The sequence below is a fragment of the Haliotis asinina genome, chromosome 14 (assembly GCF_037392515.1).
Source record: "Haliotis asinina isolate JCU_RB_2024 chromosome 14, JCU_Hal_asi_v2, whole genome shotgun sequence".
Taxonomy (NCBI): Eukaryota; Metazoa; Mollusca; class Gastropoda; order Lepetellida; family Haliotidae; genus Haliotis; species Haliotis asinina.
The window spans coordinates 55,221,349-55,236,499 of NC_090293.1; the positions used below are offsets into that span (position 1 = coordinate 55,221,349).

Here is a 15,151-nt window from a genome sequence, read left to right on the forward strand (position 1 = left end):
GGTGAATGTTTGATTATACCATACTGAGACTTTTGGTAATTCAGTTTGGTTATCAAGATAATCAACCACAGGGTTAACATAATTTCAGCATCAGACAAGCTTGGTGTTTACAACACTGAATATGAAGTCATTAATGAAATGACCATTTTGTGAAATTCCTCGTCAGTTGTTTTCAAATAAGTAAAGAAATTATAGCAAAGGTATAATATTTAGATCATTATATATTAAACAGTGCTTCCTTTTGCAGCATTCATTTTGTTTGTATTTTTTTTTCTGGACCTGAATAGAAGTCATTGTTTGGAATTGATGCTGAAGCAGATGCAGTCCTGCATAAAATACGCATGAAAATTTGAAAATTGTTTTGGCAAGTGTACAGTGATAAACTGTTGATGTTCAGACACCCATTGTCGTCTCACATGTTATTCATATTAGGCGTTGAAAACAGAGGTACTTTTGGCTGTTGTATCATGTTACAGAGTGGAAAGGCACTAATATCTATTTCAGAACTGTTTCTGCTCTAATTTCCAGATTAGCTCTATGTAAAAGTGAAACAAAAATGAAACTGGAAAGTTAAGGACTGCTATGACATGTTACAAGTGGAAAACGTCACCGTATTTTGTGCTTCCTTCATGGTTTATTCGGACGTAACAGTTGCACAAAATTAACTTATTTAAAGGTCACATGCAACCAAAAAATCAAACATAATTAAAATACAATTATCAATTGTTCATGACATATAATATACATTGCTGCTTGTAAGAAATAAATAAACAAAATTATAAGCGTACAATCGCGATTCGAAGTGCAATATTTTGTGCTTGGGCTTACTTCCCTCGAAACAAGCCTTCGGGAGACCAAACCCAGTCATAGAGGGTGGATGTGCACTCAAGTGTAACAATGGCTTCCGATTGGCTGGTTCATTTGCTGATACGCTGAGGGCTCATTGTGTGTACAGAAAAATGATAAGTTTGACGAGCATTTTAGAAGTATGCCGAGTCACAAGAAAGTAAGATTCTTTATGGATAACAACTTCTTTTATTGTACTTGCTGCGTCGTTTCAGTATGGATTCATATATCGTTGTCAAACAAAATCATATACACTAGAAGAAGTTGTTATCCATAAAGAATGTATATAGAGATGTCGGCTTTTGTAGATACATGTTCTCTGAATTTGATTCGATCAAATATCATCTCTGTAGAAATGGTGAACTACTGAGTGGCTGGAAACTGTCATTCGTCCAAGTACAAGGTAGTACTTGAAACTACCAAGAGTTTGCTCCAGTTTCCGTCAGATCCAGTCATCTGAGAAAAATTGATGTACACGTAGTTTGTTTGCAACCCACAGACATAAAAAACATGTCATGTGTACAAGTATCACACCTGTCTAATTACATAATGTGGCAGAGACAGGACTCTGGTGCACGAGTCATAAATCAATTTATTTTGTTTAATGCATACAGCCTGATAGGTGTTAATTTCTAATTGCGTGTGGTCAGAGATTGAAGCTGTGTATTGCATATTCTCGTTAGCAGACAGGCAAGCAGACATATGGGTGTCAATAAACCAGACATTGAGCTTTCTCTGTGACAGAGGCTGCTTACTACAATCAACAAGTTTTTTAACGTAACGAGTAGATTATTTACTTGTTTGTGTACACAACCAAGACTAGACTACTGCTTGTGACCTCATACTCCGGGCAGGCATACTGTTTCAAACTCCATGAACCTATTCACTGCGCATGCGTCATGGGGCCCAGCGCTGGGGGAAAGTTAGTCAATCGTTTATACCCCAGTTTCGCGGGCTTTTTTTACTTTAAAGGTTGAATTGGCATTTTTGATAATTTGTCTCGGTAAGTTTATACCGAAAGGTATCAGAATCTGCAAAGTTGTGTTTTATGTTGCATGTGACCTTTAAGTTGCAGTTGTAATATTTGAATAATATGATAAAAGATAAATTTCATATTTATGAACTGTAGGATTAAAAATTTCAAATGGTGTGTGATATTCAGTAGCTACAATGGTTTACAAAGTGAGGTTTTCCATGATAATCATGGGATCCATCTATGACCTCAGAGTCCTGGAACTCTCTGTCATGGCAGAAATGAGAAACTTTCTTCTTTGATTACTTGATGCATTCTTCTTGGTTGACTTAAAATCCATTTCAAAAGGACTCCTTACTTTTCAGCAGAGATCACCCACTGAAAGTTGTAGATTTGTAGATTTATCACTACAGATGTTTTGCACATGCATTAATATTATAGGTTGGACTAATGTTATTGCTTTGCGAAGGTGAGATATCACTGATAGTGTGACCAGTAACCATGAAGAGACCCGAGTACCTCTGCACCTTGTATGGAATGTCAGTTTCAGTTTTGAACAAAATTATGACTTGATCCAAGGTTGTCTGTCATGGGCACTTAACATCCTAGATAGATTCCTCTTCAGTGTATTGTCCTCGGTAGCACCATTTAGCACATGTTTTATGTTGTTCTAGGTGGTGTCATTGAAACATAGCTTTTGTCTTAGCAATTCCAATCTTTAGTTCATGGGCAGGTATATAAACGGGAATTTGTTTAGGACATGCTTATCTTGATGGGCATGAAATGAAAAAACCATTGATGTTAACTTCTGCACATATTTCAGGATATTGCCAAAGAATTCAAGAAGTGCAAAGAAGAGGGAGCGAAGAGGCTTGATCTGAGCAAATCTCAGGTGAGTCGGTCAGAACGATCATCAGTCCCATGTGCCCCATTATTGTCTCCCCATTTTGATGAATTGGCAGAAGAGGACGTAAGTACCCTATGTCGGAATTACCAGATCACCAGTACCTTACGATTGTCTCCCTTGGGTCATGAAGGGTGACCAGATCACCAGTACATTATGATTGTCTCCCTTATGTCATGTATTGCAGACCAGATTACCAGTACCTAATGATTGTCTCTCTCAATTGTCTCTCTGGGTGTGTCTTTGCTTGTGACATGGGTGGGTGTTTTCACCATGCCTGTGAGATGAATGGGTATGTCTTCATGTGTGTTGTGAGATGGATGGGTGTGTCATCAGTGCAGATGGGTGGTTGTGAGAATGTTGGTGTGTCTTCACCATGCTTGTTGTGAGATGGATGGGTGTGAGAATGTTGGCGTGTCTTCCCCATGCTTGTGAGATGGGTGGGTGTGTCTTCATTAAGCTTGTTGGATGGAGGGGTGTGTCTTCATTATGCTTGTGAGATGGATGGGTGTGTCTTCATTAAGCTTGTTGGATGGAGGGGTGTGTCTTCATTATGCTTGTGAGATGGATGGGTGTGTCTTCATTATGCTTGTGAGATGGATGGGTGTATGTCTTCATGATTTTGAGATGGCGAGATGTGTCTTCATGCTTGTTGTAGGATGGGTGGGCGTGTTTTTGCCATGCTTGTGAGATGTATGGTCGTAACTTCATTGTGGGTGTGACTTCGTTATGCTTGTTAGATGCATGGGTGTGTCTTCAGTATGCTTGTGAGATGGATGGGTGTGTCTTCATTATGCTTGTTGTGAGATGGATAAGTGTCCATGCTTTTGAGATGGCTAGGTGTGTCTTCATGCTTCTTGTGAAATGGGTGGGAGGGTCTTCGTCATGCTTGCTAGGTAATGAATGGGTGTGACTTTACAATTCTTGTAAAATGGGTGGGTATGTCTTCACATGTTTTTTATAAGATGGTTGAGTATGACTCCACCTTGCTTCTTGTGATATGAATGGGTCTTCTCCATGCTCTTTGTGAGATTGGTAGGTGGGTCTTTGTGAGCTTGGTGAGCTTTGTTTTTGTGAACATGGTGATGAATGTTTCATGCTTGTAAAAGGATCTGTAGCTGCCTTACATTGTTTATGGTAATCTGTTTGTTTCAGATCTCTGCACTCCCTAGCAGTGTTAAAGATGTAAGTATTACTCGGTTTGGGGTTTTGGATGACAGTTTGTGTATTCATGCTCTTGTATTTACAATGCATCAAACCTGTCTTGAGGTGATCCATATACAGGATCTGTGTATTTTACAGTCCAGCTATTTTGGACATAATAATGTTAGAAAATAAAATTAAGAGAAGGGGAGTGGGGTCATTGATTATGAACACCTGAACATAAGACATGACATGCAGAAGGCTCATTTACTTCGTTCATAAGTATTGTGGGTGTGTGTGTGGGTGTGTGAATCACATAGTACATGCTATTCCATATTTCATAAAAATCACACTGCGCTGTGATGAATGGTCAGTTAGGACCTATCTTCTGTTCCCTTGCAGTTGACACAGCTTGTTGAGGTGTATCTCTACGGCAACCGTCTGACTGTGCTTCCGCCAGAGATAGGAAATTTAACAAACCTCCAGACATTGGCCTTGAGTGAGAATTCCATCACCAGTCTGCCGGACTCACTGGAATACCTACGTGACCTCAGGGTCCTGGATCTCAGACATAATAAACTACAAGAGGTGAGTGACGTGGATAAACAGTGTCAGAAGGTATAGACAGTTTCAGAACAGGATAAACAGTGTCAGAAGGAATAGACAGTGTCAGAACGGGATTAACAGCGTCATAATGGGATAAACAATGTCCGTTCTAATGATCAACTCCTAGTAAAGGGCCCCAACACCAGGCTCAAGACATTGGCAGAAGTTCCTTTGCATATAATGCTGCCATTGAATGGAATGCTCTCCCATTTGATGTGAAATCAACTCCTTTTAACTTGCTTCAAGAAGTATCTTAAGACCTACCTTTTCCACAGAAATTGACTGTAAACATGTGATATGTATATATACTCTTTAGTGCATTGCACACACTTTGGTGTGGAGTTTAGCGCAGTATAATCTCTATTATCATTATTAGAATGGGGTAAACAGTGCCACAATGGGCTTAACAGTGATACAATGGGCTAAACGGTGTCATAATGGGATAAACAGTGCCACAATGGGCTAAAAAGTGTCACAATGGGATAAACAGTGCCGCCATGGGATAAACAGTGTCATAATGGGATAAACAGTGTCAAAATGTGATAAACAGTGCCACAATGGGCTAAACAGTGTCACAATGGAACTAGCAGTGTCAGAAGGGATTAACACTGTGAGAGGAGAATTAGCTGTGTTAGTGTGGAATCAGCACTGTTAAAGTGAGATTAGCAGATTGAAAATGTTTTTTGCAGGGATTAGTAGTGTAACAATGGAATTAGAAGTGTCTGAATGGGATTAGCAATGTCAGAAACAGGATTAGCATGGTCAGAACGGGATTAGCAGTATCTGATTGGGATTTGCATTGTGAGAAGGTATTTAGCAGTGTCAGTGTGGAATTTGGAGTGAGAGAATGGAATTAGCAGTGTCAGACAAGAATCAGCAGTGTCAGATTGGGATTAGCAGTGTCAGAAAAGGATTGAAAGTGTCAGAATGAGATTAGCAATGTCAGAATGGGATTAGCGGTGTCAGAATGGGATTAGCACTGTGAGAATGGGATTAGAAGCGTGAACGGGATAAACACTGAGAAAAGGATAAGCACTAACGAAACAGGCTGATCAGTGTCAGTACATGATGAGCAGTGTTAGAACAGAATTAGCATTGTGAGAACTTGAATAGAAATTGGAGAACGGGAATAGCAATGTCAGAACATGATCAGCAATGTCAGAACAGTATTGGCAGTGCGAGAATGGGATTAGCAGTCTCAGAATGGGATTAGCAGCAGCAGAATGGGATTAGCAGTGTGAGGATGGGATTAGAAGTGGCGGAACTGCCTTCCTTATGGACAAGTACCTACACCTTCTTTTTATAAAGGCTAAATTATGGACAAGAAGTTGATGTTTAGGAGTTTAACTGTTTGATAGCTCTAAAGTATGAAGTGTCTTCTCTGCAGATACCTAAAGTGGTGTACAAGTTGCACTCGGTGACAACCCTGTTCCTTCGATACAACAGAATCAAGCATGTAGATGAAGAGATCAGCCAGCTGACTGTGAGTTGGACATTTAGTTAAACACTAGCTAGCCAAGTAGTCACAGCCTTGAGAAACCCAAACCCAGACTTCCTGTTGAAACACTATCATTCACATAGCTCTGAGCCACACAGTAATTTCTTTTGATAAATGCAGTAAAGAAGGAATTGTACCTGTCAAACGTTTTACCAAGTTTTCTTTGACAACAGAAGGTCTTTGAGGTTACCGTGTAGTTGTACAGCGTCTTGACTTACAATACTGTCGGTGCTTTTATGACCAAAAGGGGCATTATTTTTCTTGGGTTCTTATTGAACTAAACAGGTACTTCACAAGGCTGTACTGCAGCGAGCATAAAGCATGTTAGATACAGTTTTAATACATGTCCATATTCATGCAAAGAATGCGTTTGCAGCAAATTGCTTTTGAATGACATTTTATACAGTCAGGCATAAATAATTTGGATATCAACAGGGAAGAGAAATTTAGCAAGAAAAAAGGTGTATTTTTAATATGAAGAGACACTTCATTATTTTGTAATGATACCTGAAATAGCAAGTTTATTTGTTTTACAGAAATTAACCAAGTTTAGTTTAAGGGAAAACAGAATTCGAGACTTGCCTCAAGGGATTGGTCAGCTTGAGAACCTGGTGACCTTTGACATCTCCCACAATCACCTGGAGCACCTACCCGAGGGTAAGACTGTTGACATAGCCACTTGTTACATGATAGGAAGGACCATCCATGGCGTAGAGCCACACTGACGATCACTGTTTTGTCAGGCATATAATTGACCAACAAACATCTGCTATGTAACATTGTTGTGAAGGTGATGGTTTTGCGAGTAAACACTATATAAATAGTGTGTTGAATACTCTTTCATATCTGATAAATATGGACATAAATTCAGTGCTGTTTGCTTTTTTTCAGAAATTTGTCACTGTACAAATCTGAACTCCCTGGATCTGCAGCACAATGAGCTGCTGGACATCCCAGAGAGGATCGGGAAGCTGCGACTCCTCACACGACTCGGGTTAAGGTACAGGGTAACACTTGGGTTACTCCAGATGACTGTTGATATGAGGATGGGTTGACTGTCAGATGTGACTGAATGATAATTGTTGGGTTTTATTGTGGAATAACAAGGTTGTTACTGTGGGACAACTGAGGGAAGACTTTTACTGTGGGACAACTGCAGGAGGACTTTTACTGTAGGATAACTGAGGGAGAACTTTTACTTGGGGATAACTGCAGGAGAATTTTTATGGTGGGATAACTTTGGGAGAACTTTTACTGTGGGATAACTGCAGGACAGTGTTCACTGTGGGATAACTGAGGGAGAACTTTTTCTGTAGGATAAATGCAGGAGAATTTTTACTGTGGGATAACGTCAGGAGAACTTTTACTGTGGGATAACTGCAGGACAGTGTTCACTGTGGGATAACTGAGGGAGAACTTTTTCTGTAGGATAACTGCAGGAGAATTTTTACTGTGGGATAACGTCAGGAGAACTTTTACTGTGGAATAATGGCAGGAGAACTTTAACTGTGAGATAATTGCAGGAGAAGGCAGGACTGAAGTCCTAGAAACTCTCAAGAGTTAAGCTGCTGGTCACCCATCTGAGCACTGTCCCCACCGATCTTTGCTTAACTTCACCTAATTGTGACCTGAGCTTCATGCACAGGACCACTCGCCACCACATGCTCTTCCTGGGGGATATCCAAGTTCATGCAACGATTCAGTTTGTTTCATCAGATATCAAAACTGACACCTTAGTTGCTATTTGTAATAACCATTATCACTATTTTGATTCAACATTTGATTATCTGTTAAAATTATTACCACGCAGTTGGAACATAATTTTGACTTCAACTTAAGTAGTAACAAGTGCTGAAATAAGACAAAACATGATGGGTTGACTCCAGACTAAGTATCCAAAAATTTGGAGCACTCCCTAACATAAATATTTCCAACTAGCAACACTGCGACATGTTGCAATATGGAAAGAGGTTGGATGATGATGATGATGATGATAATGATGATGATGATTGTGTCTCAGGTACAACAGGTTGACCTCTATTCCCCGGTCCCTGGCCCACTGTGTACACATGGACGAGTTCAATGTTGAGGGCAACAACATATCAAGCTTACCAGTGAGTATTTTTACTATGTATTGTTGTAGGATCTGTAATAGTGCAGTATTAATACTGCCTCAGCACTTGCTGTCTGTAATACGTCTTTCTTCATGTGCATTGGGATGGGTTGTGTTGGGAACGGTGAGGGTGGATTGTGTTGCTTGCTTGTGAGAACATAAATTTCCAAGTGTGGATAGTCCTCATTTTGTGTTTGTTCATACATCATTTGGTACTTTTTAATCGCTTCTATGTATGTCATAGTGGCTTGAAGAAATGCTCAGCATTATCTCCTGACATCACCTGCTTAGTCTGTGTACTGCTGCAGTCCTGTGCATTATGAAAGGGAGGCAACCTTAGATGATTGGACATTTAATTGCATTATGACGTGGTAGTGATATGTCTGTAGATATAGGGGGGTTTATGTGCAGATATTTGTTGAGCAATCATCATTGGGAATAACTTAATTCTGTGCAAATTTAACAATGAAAATTTGTGTTTGTTACAGGAAGGGCTGTTGTCTAGTCTGACAAACCTGACAAGCATCACACTGTCCAGAAATGCGTTCCAGTCATACCCATCTGGGGGACCATCACAGTTCTGTTCAGTTTATGTGAGTTGACATGGCTGTTATTTTAGCTGATACAACGCCACACATTTGAAACTGTCTTCTGTGGTTGGAGAAAGTTAACTAAACCCTTAAGATCTGTTACATGTGTGAAGTGTAAAATCATGAAACATTTACTGGAGTACAGGACACTAGACAGACCTGGGTTTTGTTGCTTGATAGTTGTATGTTTGAAAAACATAGGAGGCCTACACAAAATAATCCATTCACACTTGTAAGATCATTGACCTATGAAAACTGCTTGTTTGTGATTGATTCTGATCAAGGGTAGCATAACCTGTAACTCATCCTTCTCTTGCGGGAGTACGTTTCCAGACAGTGTCTCTAGTTGACATATTTACTGATCAGTGAAGAATTGTTAATGGTGCACCACTTTAGCCGGGTACAGGCTTTTGAGAAAAGGTGGAGAAGTGGGCACACTCCTGAGAAAGAGGGAGCGCATACATCATTTTCACTTGTTTTCAGTGGTCATTTAATAAACCTTGAGAACAAAAAAGGGATGTACCTGGATTCACCTGTGTTAACTTCACAAGATGTTCAGTGAATACCAAACTGACCATAACCAGTTTGTAATGTAGGCGACTAAAGAGACGGGTAGCCTGTCATTCACCTTGTTAACAGTCATTGAGGTCTCAGGCAATGTCTGCTGTATGGCTCCCTAGACATTTCAGTGAGTAGTGTTCAGTGCTGTGTGTCGCCCTCCGCACAGGGTGTCATCCTCCGTGCAGGGTATTGTCCACCTTTTGTAGTGTCACATGTACAGAGATGACCTATCAGTAAGATGTTTGATTTTAGGCAATCAACATGGAGCACAACCAGATAAACAAGATTCAGTTCGGCATCTTCTCCCGCGCCACTTCACTGACCAAGCTGAACATGAAAGACAATCAACTCACATCTCTCCCACTAGGTAAGTTTAGTATGGCTGTCTAACCCTGTCATATATTCAGGTTTAATATGGCTGTCTAACCCTGTCATATATTCAAGTTTAATATGGCTGTCTAACCCTGTCATACATTCAGGTTTAATATGGCTCTCTAACCCTGTCATATATTCAGGTTTAATATGGCTGTTTAACCCTGTCATGGAGACAGTTTTTTAATATATATCTAACCCTGTCATATGTCAAGGTTTCTTGTCTATCCCTGTGTTTGTCCAACCAACTCTCTCTAATCCTAAATTGTTTTGTCTGGACCTGACTGTCTGGGGTATATCTTTTATAACCCCTCCTGTCTTTAGCCTGCCTTAGTCTGCCTTAGTTGTGTGAGTCAAGCCTCAAACACATCTAAATAGATAACGAGGGTAAAATTCTGTTGATAAAGAACCTTACAGTGTCCCTGAATTGAGATATGAGTTACTTATCTTTTAGACCTTGGAACATGGACGAACATGGTCGAGTTGAACTTGGGAACCAACCAGCTGTCAAAGATCCCTGATGACATCCAAAACCTCCAGAAACTTGAGGTCCTCATCCTCAGCAACAACTGTCTGAGGGTAGGTGTCCCACCCTGTTACTGTGTCTGTGGGTATATGTCCCACCCTGTTACTATGTTGACGCTGTCTTAGGTGAATGTTGCAAAGCCAAAATTTTCAGTATTGATGTATTTTCAATCGCCAGAGATTAACATCAGCCATTGGAAGCCTGCAGAAGCTACGAGTGTTGGACCTTGAGGAGAACAGACTGGAGCAGCTACCTCCTGAAATTGGTGAGTATTGTTGGATGGTGAGTTCTGTTGGGATGGGTGTGTTGTGCTGGGATGGGTGCTTTGGGGTGTAATGGATGAGCCAATTGGGGTGGGGGAGTTGTGCTGGGATGGGTGAGTCAGGGTGGGATGGATGAGTCAGGGTGGGATGGATGAGCCAGGTGGGATGGGGATAGTTATGCTTCGATTGGTATGTTGAGCTTGGATGGGTGAGTCATGGTGGAATGGGTGAGTTGGTGTTGGATGGATAAGTTGTGCTGCATTGGGCCAGTTGGACTGGGATGTGATAGTTGAGTTGGGATGTGATGGATGAGGTGGGATGTGATGGATTAGTTGGAATGAGTGAGTCAGGGTGAATGGGGTGAGGTGGGCCATGAGCTTATAATATAAGGCCTATGGTTGGCCTTGGGTGTGTCCCACTTAAACAAATGAAACTCTACCAAACTATGAAATATATCCATAGTTTGCATCTAAATAACCACACACATTTCAGACCGAGACAGCTTCTTACGAACCCGTCAAGTTTTCTGTGGAACCAATCAGTGACTGTATGTGAAGAGGGTTCGTGTGTGTGAGGTGTTTATGTGAAGTAGGTTAGAGAGAAGTGGAATCATGTGAGATGTGGATGTTACGCGAGTGAGTAAACTTTTATGCACCGTCCAACAACATTCAGCAGTCAGCTCTATAGCTTGACCTAACGGCATCAAAAATATATGGTGGTAGAGGAGCATCATGTTTTAGGTTGACATTTCACGTTGCAGGTAACCTGCGTGATCTCCAGCGACTCATCGTGCAGTCTAATCAGTTGACATGTCTGCCACGGACTATCGGGTAAGTCTGTCTGGCCAGTCACTGTGTGGGCAGTGCTTTTGTCAAGATAATTTACAGTTAGGCTAAGAATCTTATTACAGACTATCAGAACTGGAACTGTATCATGTCAATGTATGATAAAGGTTTGTACCAGATCTCAGGGTTGATAACTTTCAGGACACACCAGACCCACTGTAAAATCAGACCAGTCCTTTAAAGTTTTCTTGAATTAAATAAAGCAGATAGACGAAGGCATTTTTGGAATGACAGACATACACAGACAGGAGGATCACACTGACATTCGCTGCATGGACAATGTTCCCCATTCATGAATGAAGAGAGGATTCGATGAACAGAGATAGACGGTGCCAATCTACATCACCAGAGGAAGCCCTCTTCTACGACTCAGTTCAGCAACCCAGAGACTGGAGAAAAAAGGATGATCCTCTCTGCACTCGCCATTCAGAGGAAGGATCAACAATTCTCGGAGCATTTAGCGTCTACGTCTGCGGGATTGAATCTACTGCATTGTCAAGGATTATTATCAGCGTCATCTTGGGGCAGCATCTACCGTATTTGATGGCAGAATCGAGGATGTCGCTATGTCTGTCACCCAGGACTCTAAGGAAGTAATGATGATATAAAGTCGATAGACACTTTGACTACTGTCCTCAAGCAGACATCACAGCGTTTCTTCCACAAGTCAAAGTTCTCCCAGACCCAGAGAGTGAGAGATAAGAAGTACAATGCAAGCGCTCTTTTCATCACTCAATTGGAGGAAGCAGGCAGACCCATGGAACAGGACATCCTGCCAGGGTGCTAATGGAGGAAAGCGCTTAGGATCATGTTTGGAATGACTGGAGTCTTCCTCCTCTGCTGTTGCCATACAACCTTCATGAGTGGGAGGACATCTGCAACTGTACTGAAGGAATTGGGGACTTCTCAATGACAATTACATCATGAGCATCCTGCGAGATGGCTACAAGATCCTGGCTACAAGCAACACCACTGTTTACAAGAGACCCAGCATTCTTCATGTACGCCAGGGATTAACAAGACAAACAAGTTGAAGTACTACACCTGGATTGACTATCACCAAGAAAAACTCCAAAGGAAAGTTTCGACGTGTATACAACATGAAGGAGTTCAACTTAGATTATCTACTGAAACCAGAACAGTTCAGAATGATCCATCTACCACAGCTTGAGGCATCACATCCACCCAACAGATTATTGATCTACAAGTCGCCTACCTGTACATTCCGATACACTGCATGTTTCGGACTCCAGGAAATATCTGCTCTTCCTATTCAACAGTCAGCACTACCGTGAACTGTTTTACCATTTGGAATATCTTTGGCCCTGTGGCCTTTTACTTGGGTCACAGAGCCAATCATCACCTACCCACATCAGCGGGGACTTTGCAGCACCTTTTTCCTGGATGATGGCATTCAAGCTCATCATGACAAGTCAAGTCAGACTACAGTTATACTTCACCACCAGGCTGCTAACTCAATTCAGATGACTTGTGAATCTATGGAAATTGGAATTAAAACCGCAGCAAGATCTTCAATTCCTGGATCAAAATTCAAGCTCTACTCTCTCCATTACCACTATGACAATGGCAGTATCTACTCGGTCTGCTCACTTCAGTGCAGGACGATGTCTACAGCTATGCCCATTACAATGGGTCCTGTTTCAGCACCTCAACACTTCACATCGGATAGCTCTGCCAGACAACTTGAGACCATATCTACTATTGTGGACTCACCAATCTGCGCAGTGACTTATTTGCTGGAGGTGGTCCCCAACAACCATCTCTACGTAGATGCGTCTCTACGAGGTTGGAGTGCTCACCTAGACACCGAGGTGGTGGCAGGAATCTGGATGAGCAGCGAACGCATTCAGCATATACATCATTGGTCGACAGCATTGACTACTGATGGTTCACCCTGACAACTCCACAGTAGCGTTCTACATAAACAAGCAAGGATTGACACGAACAGACACTGCTACAGCTGACCTTTCATCCTTTTGACATTGTCTTGACAGACAGATAATTCCACATCCCAGATTTATCTACAGTCCTCGGGCCATGTGATACACAGGATTTATCATAATAGTCTCTGCCCAGTCAGAGCATTGAAAGTACATCTCTAGCAAACTGAAACACCCATTCATCCCATTATCTTCTGAGATAGCTACTAAAGTATCCCGCAACACTGTCTCAGTATGGATGAGAACCAACATACTGAGGGCCTACAAAGCAGGAGGACTTGAACCTCTATGAGCTTTCAATCCATACGAAGTGAGAGCCTTGGCATTGACACTTGCTCTACATGAAAACTGCTTGCTAACATTTATTATGGAGGGCTGCTTTTGGAAATCAAATTTGGTGTTTGCCAACCACTACGTACGGGACATCGCCGCTGATGATGTCATTGGCATTCCCCAATTTTGGCCACTTGTTGCACAACTAACGGTTTCACAAAGGTGCTGAGTTTCACTCACCCTTTTATCATGTGACTTGTTGAGACCAAGACGCTCTGCAGAGTATAGTGGTTGAAAGTCCATGTGCACGTTTTCAACAGGCTATCATGAGTGATTATGACCCAGCACTTGTAATGAAGATACTTATACATGAAGAATTGTCTTGACTGGTCTTGATTGAAATCTTCACATACAGTTGCACTAGACACTAGAAGGGAACTTCATGGGAGTTCAAGTCTTCCACTATCTTCATATAGAGGGGGGAGAAAAGCATAATAAGCATGAGTCAGGATAAGTATAAAATATCAATTTTATTCAGAAAAATACATATTGAGCGTTGATTATGTACTATACAGGCAGTGAACTGGAAGCTGTAAGATTTGAGTGAATTGGTACATCTGTAACATCTAACATCTAATGACAATTGGCACCATTCTGAAATCAGACCTTCCCTCATGGGAACATGCTGAGACCGTTTTCACATGCGGATGTTCGTCCATGGCTATAGCTGTTACCTCGTCCAAGTAATGAAATGTTCTGCAACTACGTAAAATATGTCATGAAGACTCTTCCAGAGAGTGTTTACAATGTTCTCACCTGCATGTGGTCTTTTGGTGGCAGGTTCCTGAAGAACTTGCAGTATCTTGGTTCTGGAGAAAACAACCTTACATCCTTACCAAATGAGATAGGTGAGTGGTTCCAGGCTTGTGTTGTTAGGATAAATGATTTTGTTGCCAGTTACTTTGACTTCCTGACAATTGTTAAGGACACTGTGTGATATAGTGATGATTAGTTACTAGAGGTGTTACAATACAGAAAATTCACGATATGATACGTATAACGATATCTTGGAACGATTCGATTCAATGCACGTCACGATGTGCTGTCTTTATTTTCTTTAGAAATGTATATTCTGATATCAAGTAGCAGTGTAAATTTTGACATGATCATCAGTTTCTAGTGTGAAAAAATGTATCGATATATTTAGTGTCCGATAAAGTATCACGGTCATTGATACTACGATACATCGTGATGAATGCTCAACTCCTATAGACACTGTGTGATAAAGTGATGATTATATACTCTGATGAATGCTCAACTCTTATGGATACTGTGTGATAGAGTGATGATTATATACTCTGATGAATGCTCAACTCTTATAGACACTGTGTGATAGAGTGATGATTATATACTCTGATGAATGCTCAACTCTTATAGACACTGTGTGATAAAGTGATGATTATATACTCTGATGAATGCTCAACTCTTATAGACACTGTGTGATAAAGTGATGATTATATACTCTGATGAATGCTCAACTCTTATAGATACTGTGTGATAGAGTGATGATTATATACTCTGATGAATGCTCAACTCCTATAAACACTGTGTGATAAAGTGATGATTAATTACTCTGATGAATGCTCAACTCCTCTTCTTGACTTTGTGACAAAGTGA

The 15,151-nt window shown here is 41.0% G+C and overlaps 1 protein-coding gene across 1 annotated transcript in view; it reads left to right on the plus strand.

Annotated features, from left to right (window-relative positions):
* The window catches only part of LOC137261175 (leucine-rich repeat protein SHOC-2-like), a 28,897-nt gene that overhangs the window by 8,383 nt on the left and 5,363 nt on the right, over window positions 1-15,151 (plus strand). Inside the window, exons 4-16 of the mRNA XM_067798881.1 lie at window positions 2,643-2,711; window positions 3,879-3,908; window positions 4,269-4,454; window positions 5,860-5,955; window positions 6,507-6,627; window positions 6,862-6,970; window positions 7,991-8,084; window positions 8,572-8,676; window positions 9,487-9,601; window positions 10,061-10,185; window positions 10,310-10,397; window positions 11,156-11,225; window positions 14,315-14,382. Coding sequence (XP_067654982.1) covers window positions 2,643-2,711; window positions 3,879-3,908; window positions 4,269-4,454; window positions 5,860-5,955; window positions 6,507-6,627; window positions 6,862-6,970; window positions 7,991-8,084; window positions 8,572-8,676; window positions 9,487-9,601; window positions 10,061-10,185; window positions 10,310-10,397; window positions 11,156-11,225; window positions 14,315-14,382 — 1,276 coding nt within the window. The remainder of the gene's footprint in view (window positions 1-2,642; window positions 2,712-3,878; window positions 3,909-4,268; window positions 4,455-5,859; window positions 5,956-6,506; window positions 6,628-6,861; window positions 6,971-7,990; window positions 8,085-8,571; window positions 8,677-9,486; window positions 9,602-10,060; window positions 10,186-10,309; window positions 10,398-11,155; window positions 11,226-14,314; window positions 14,383-15,151) is intronic.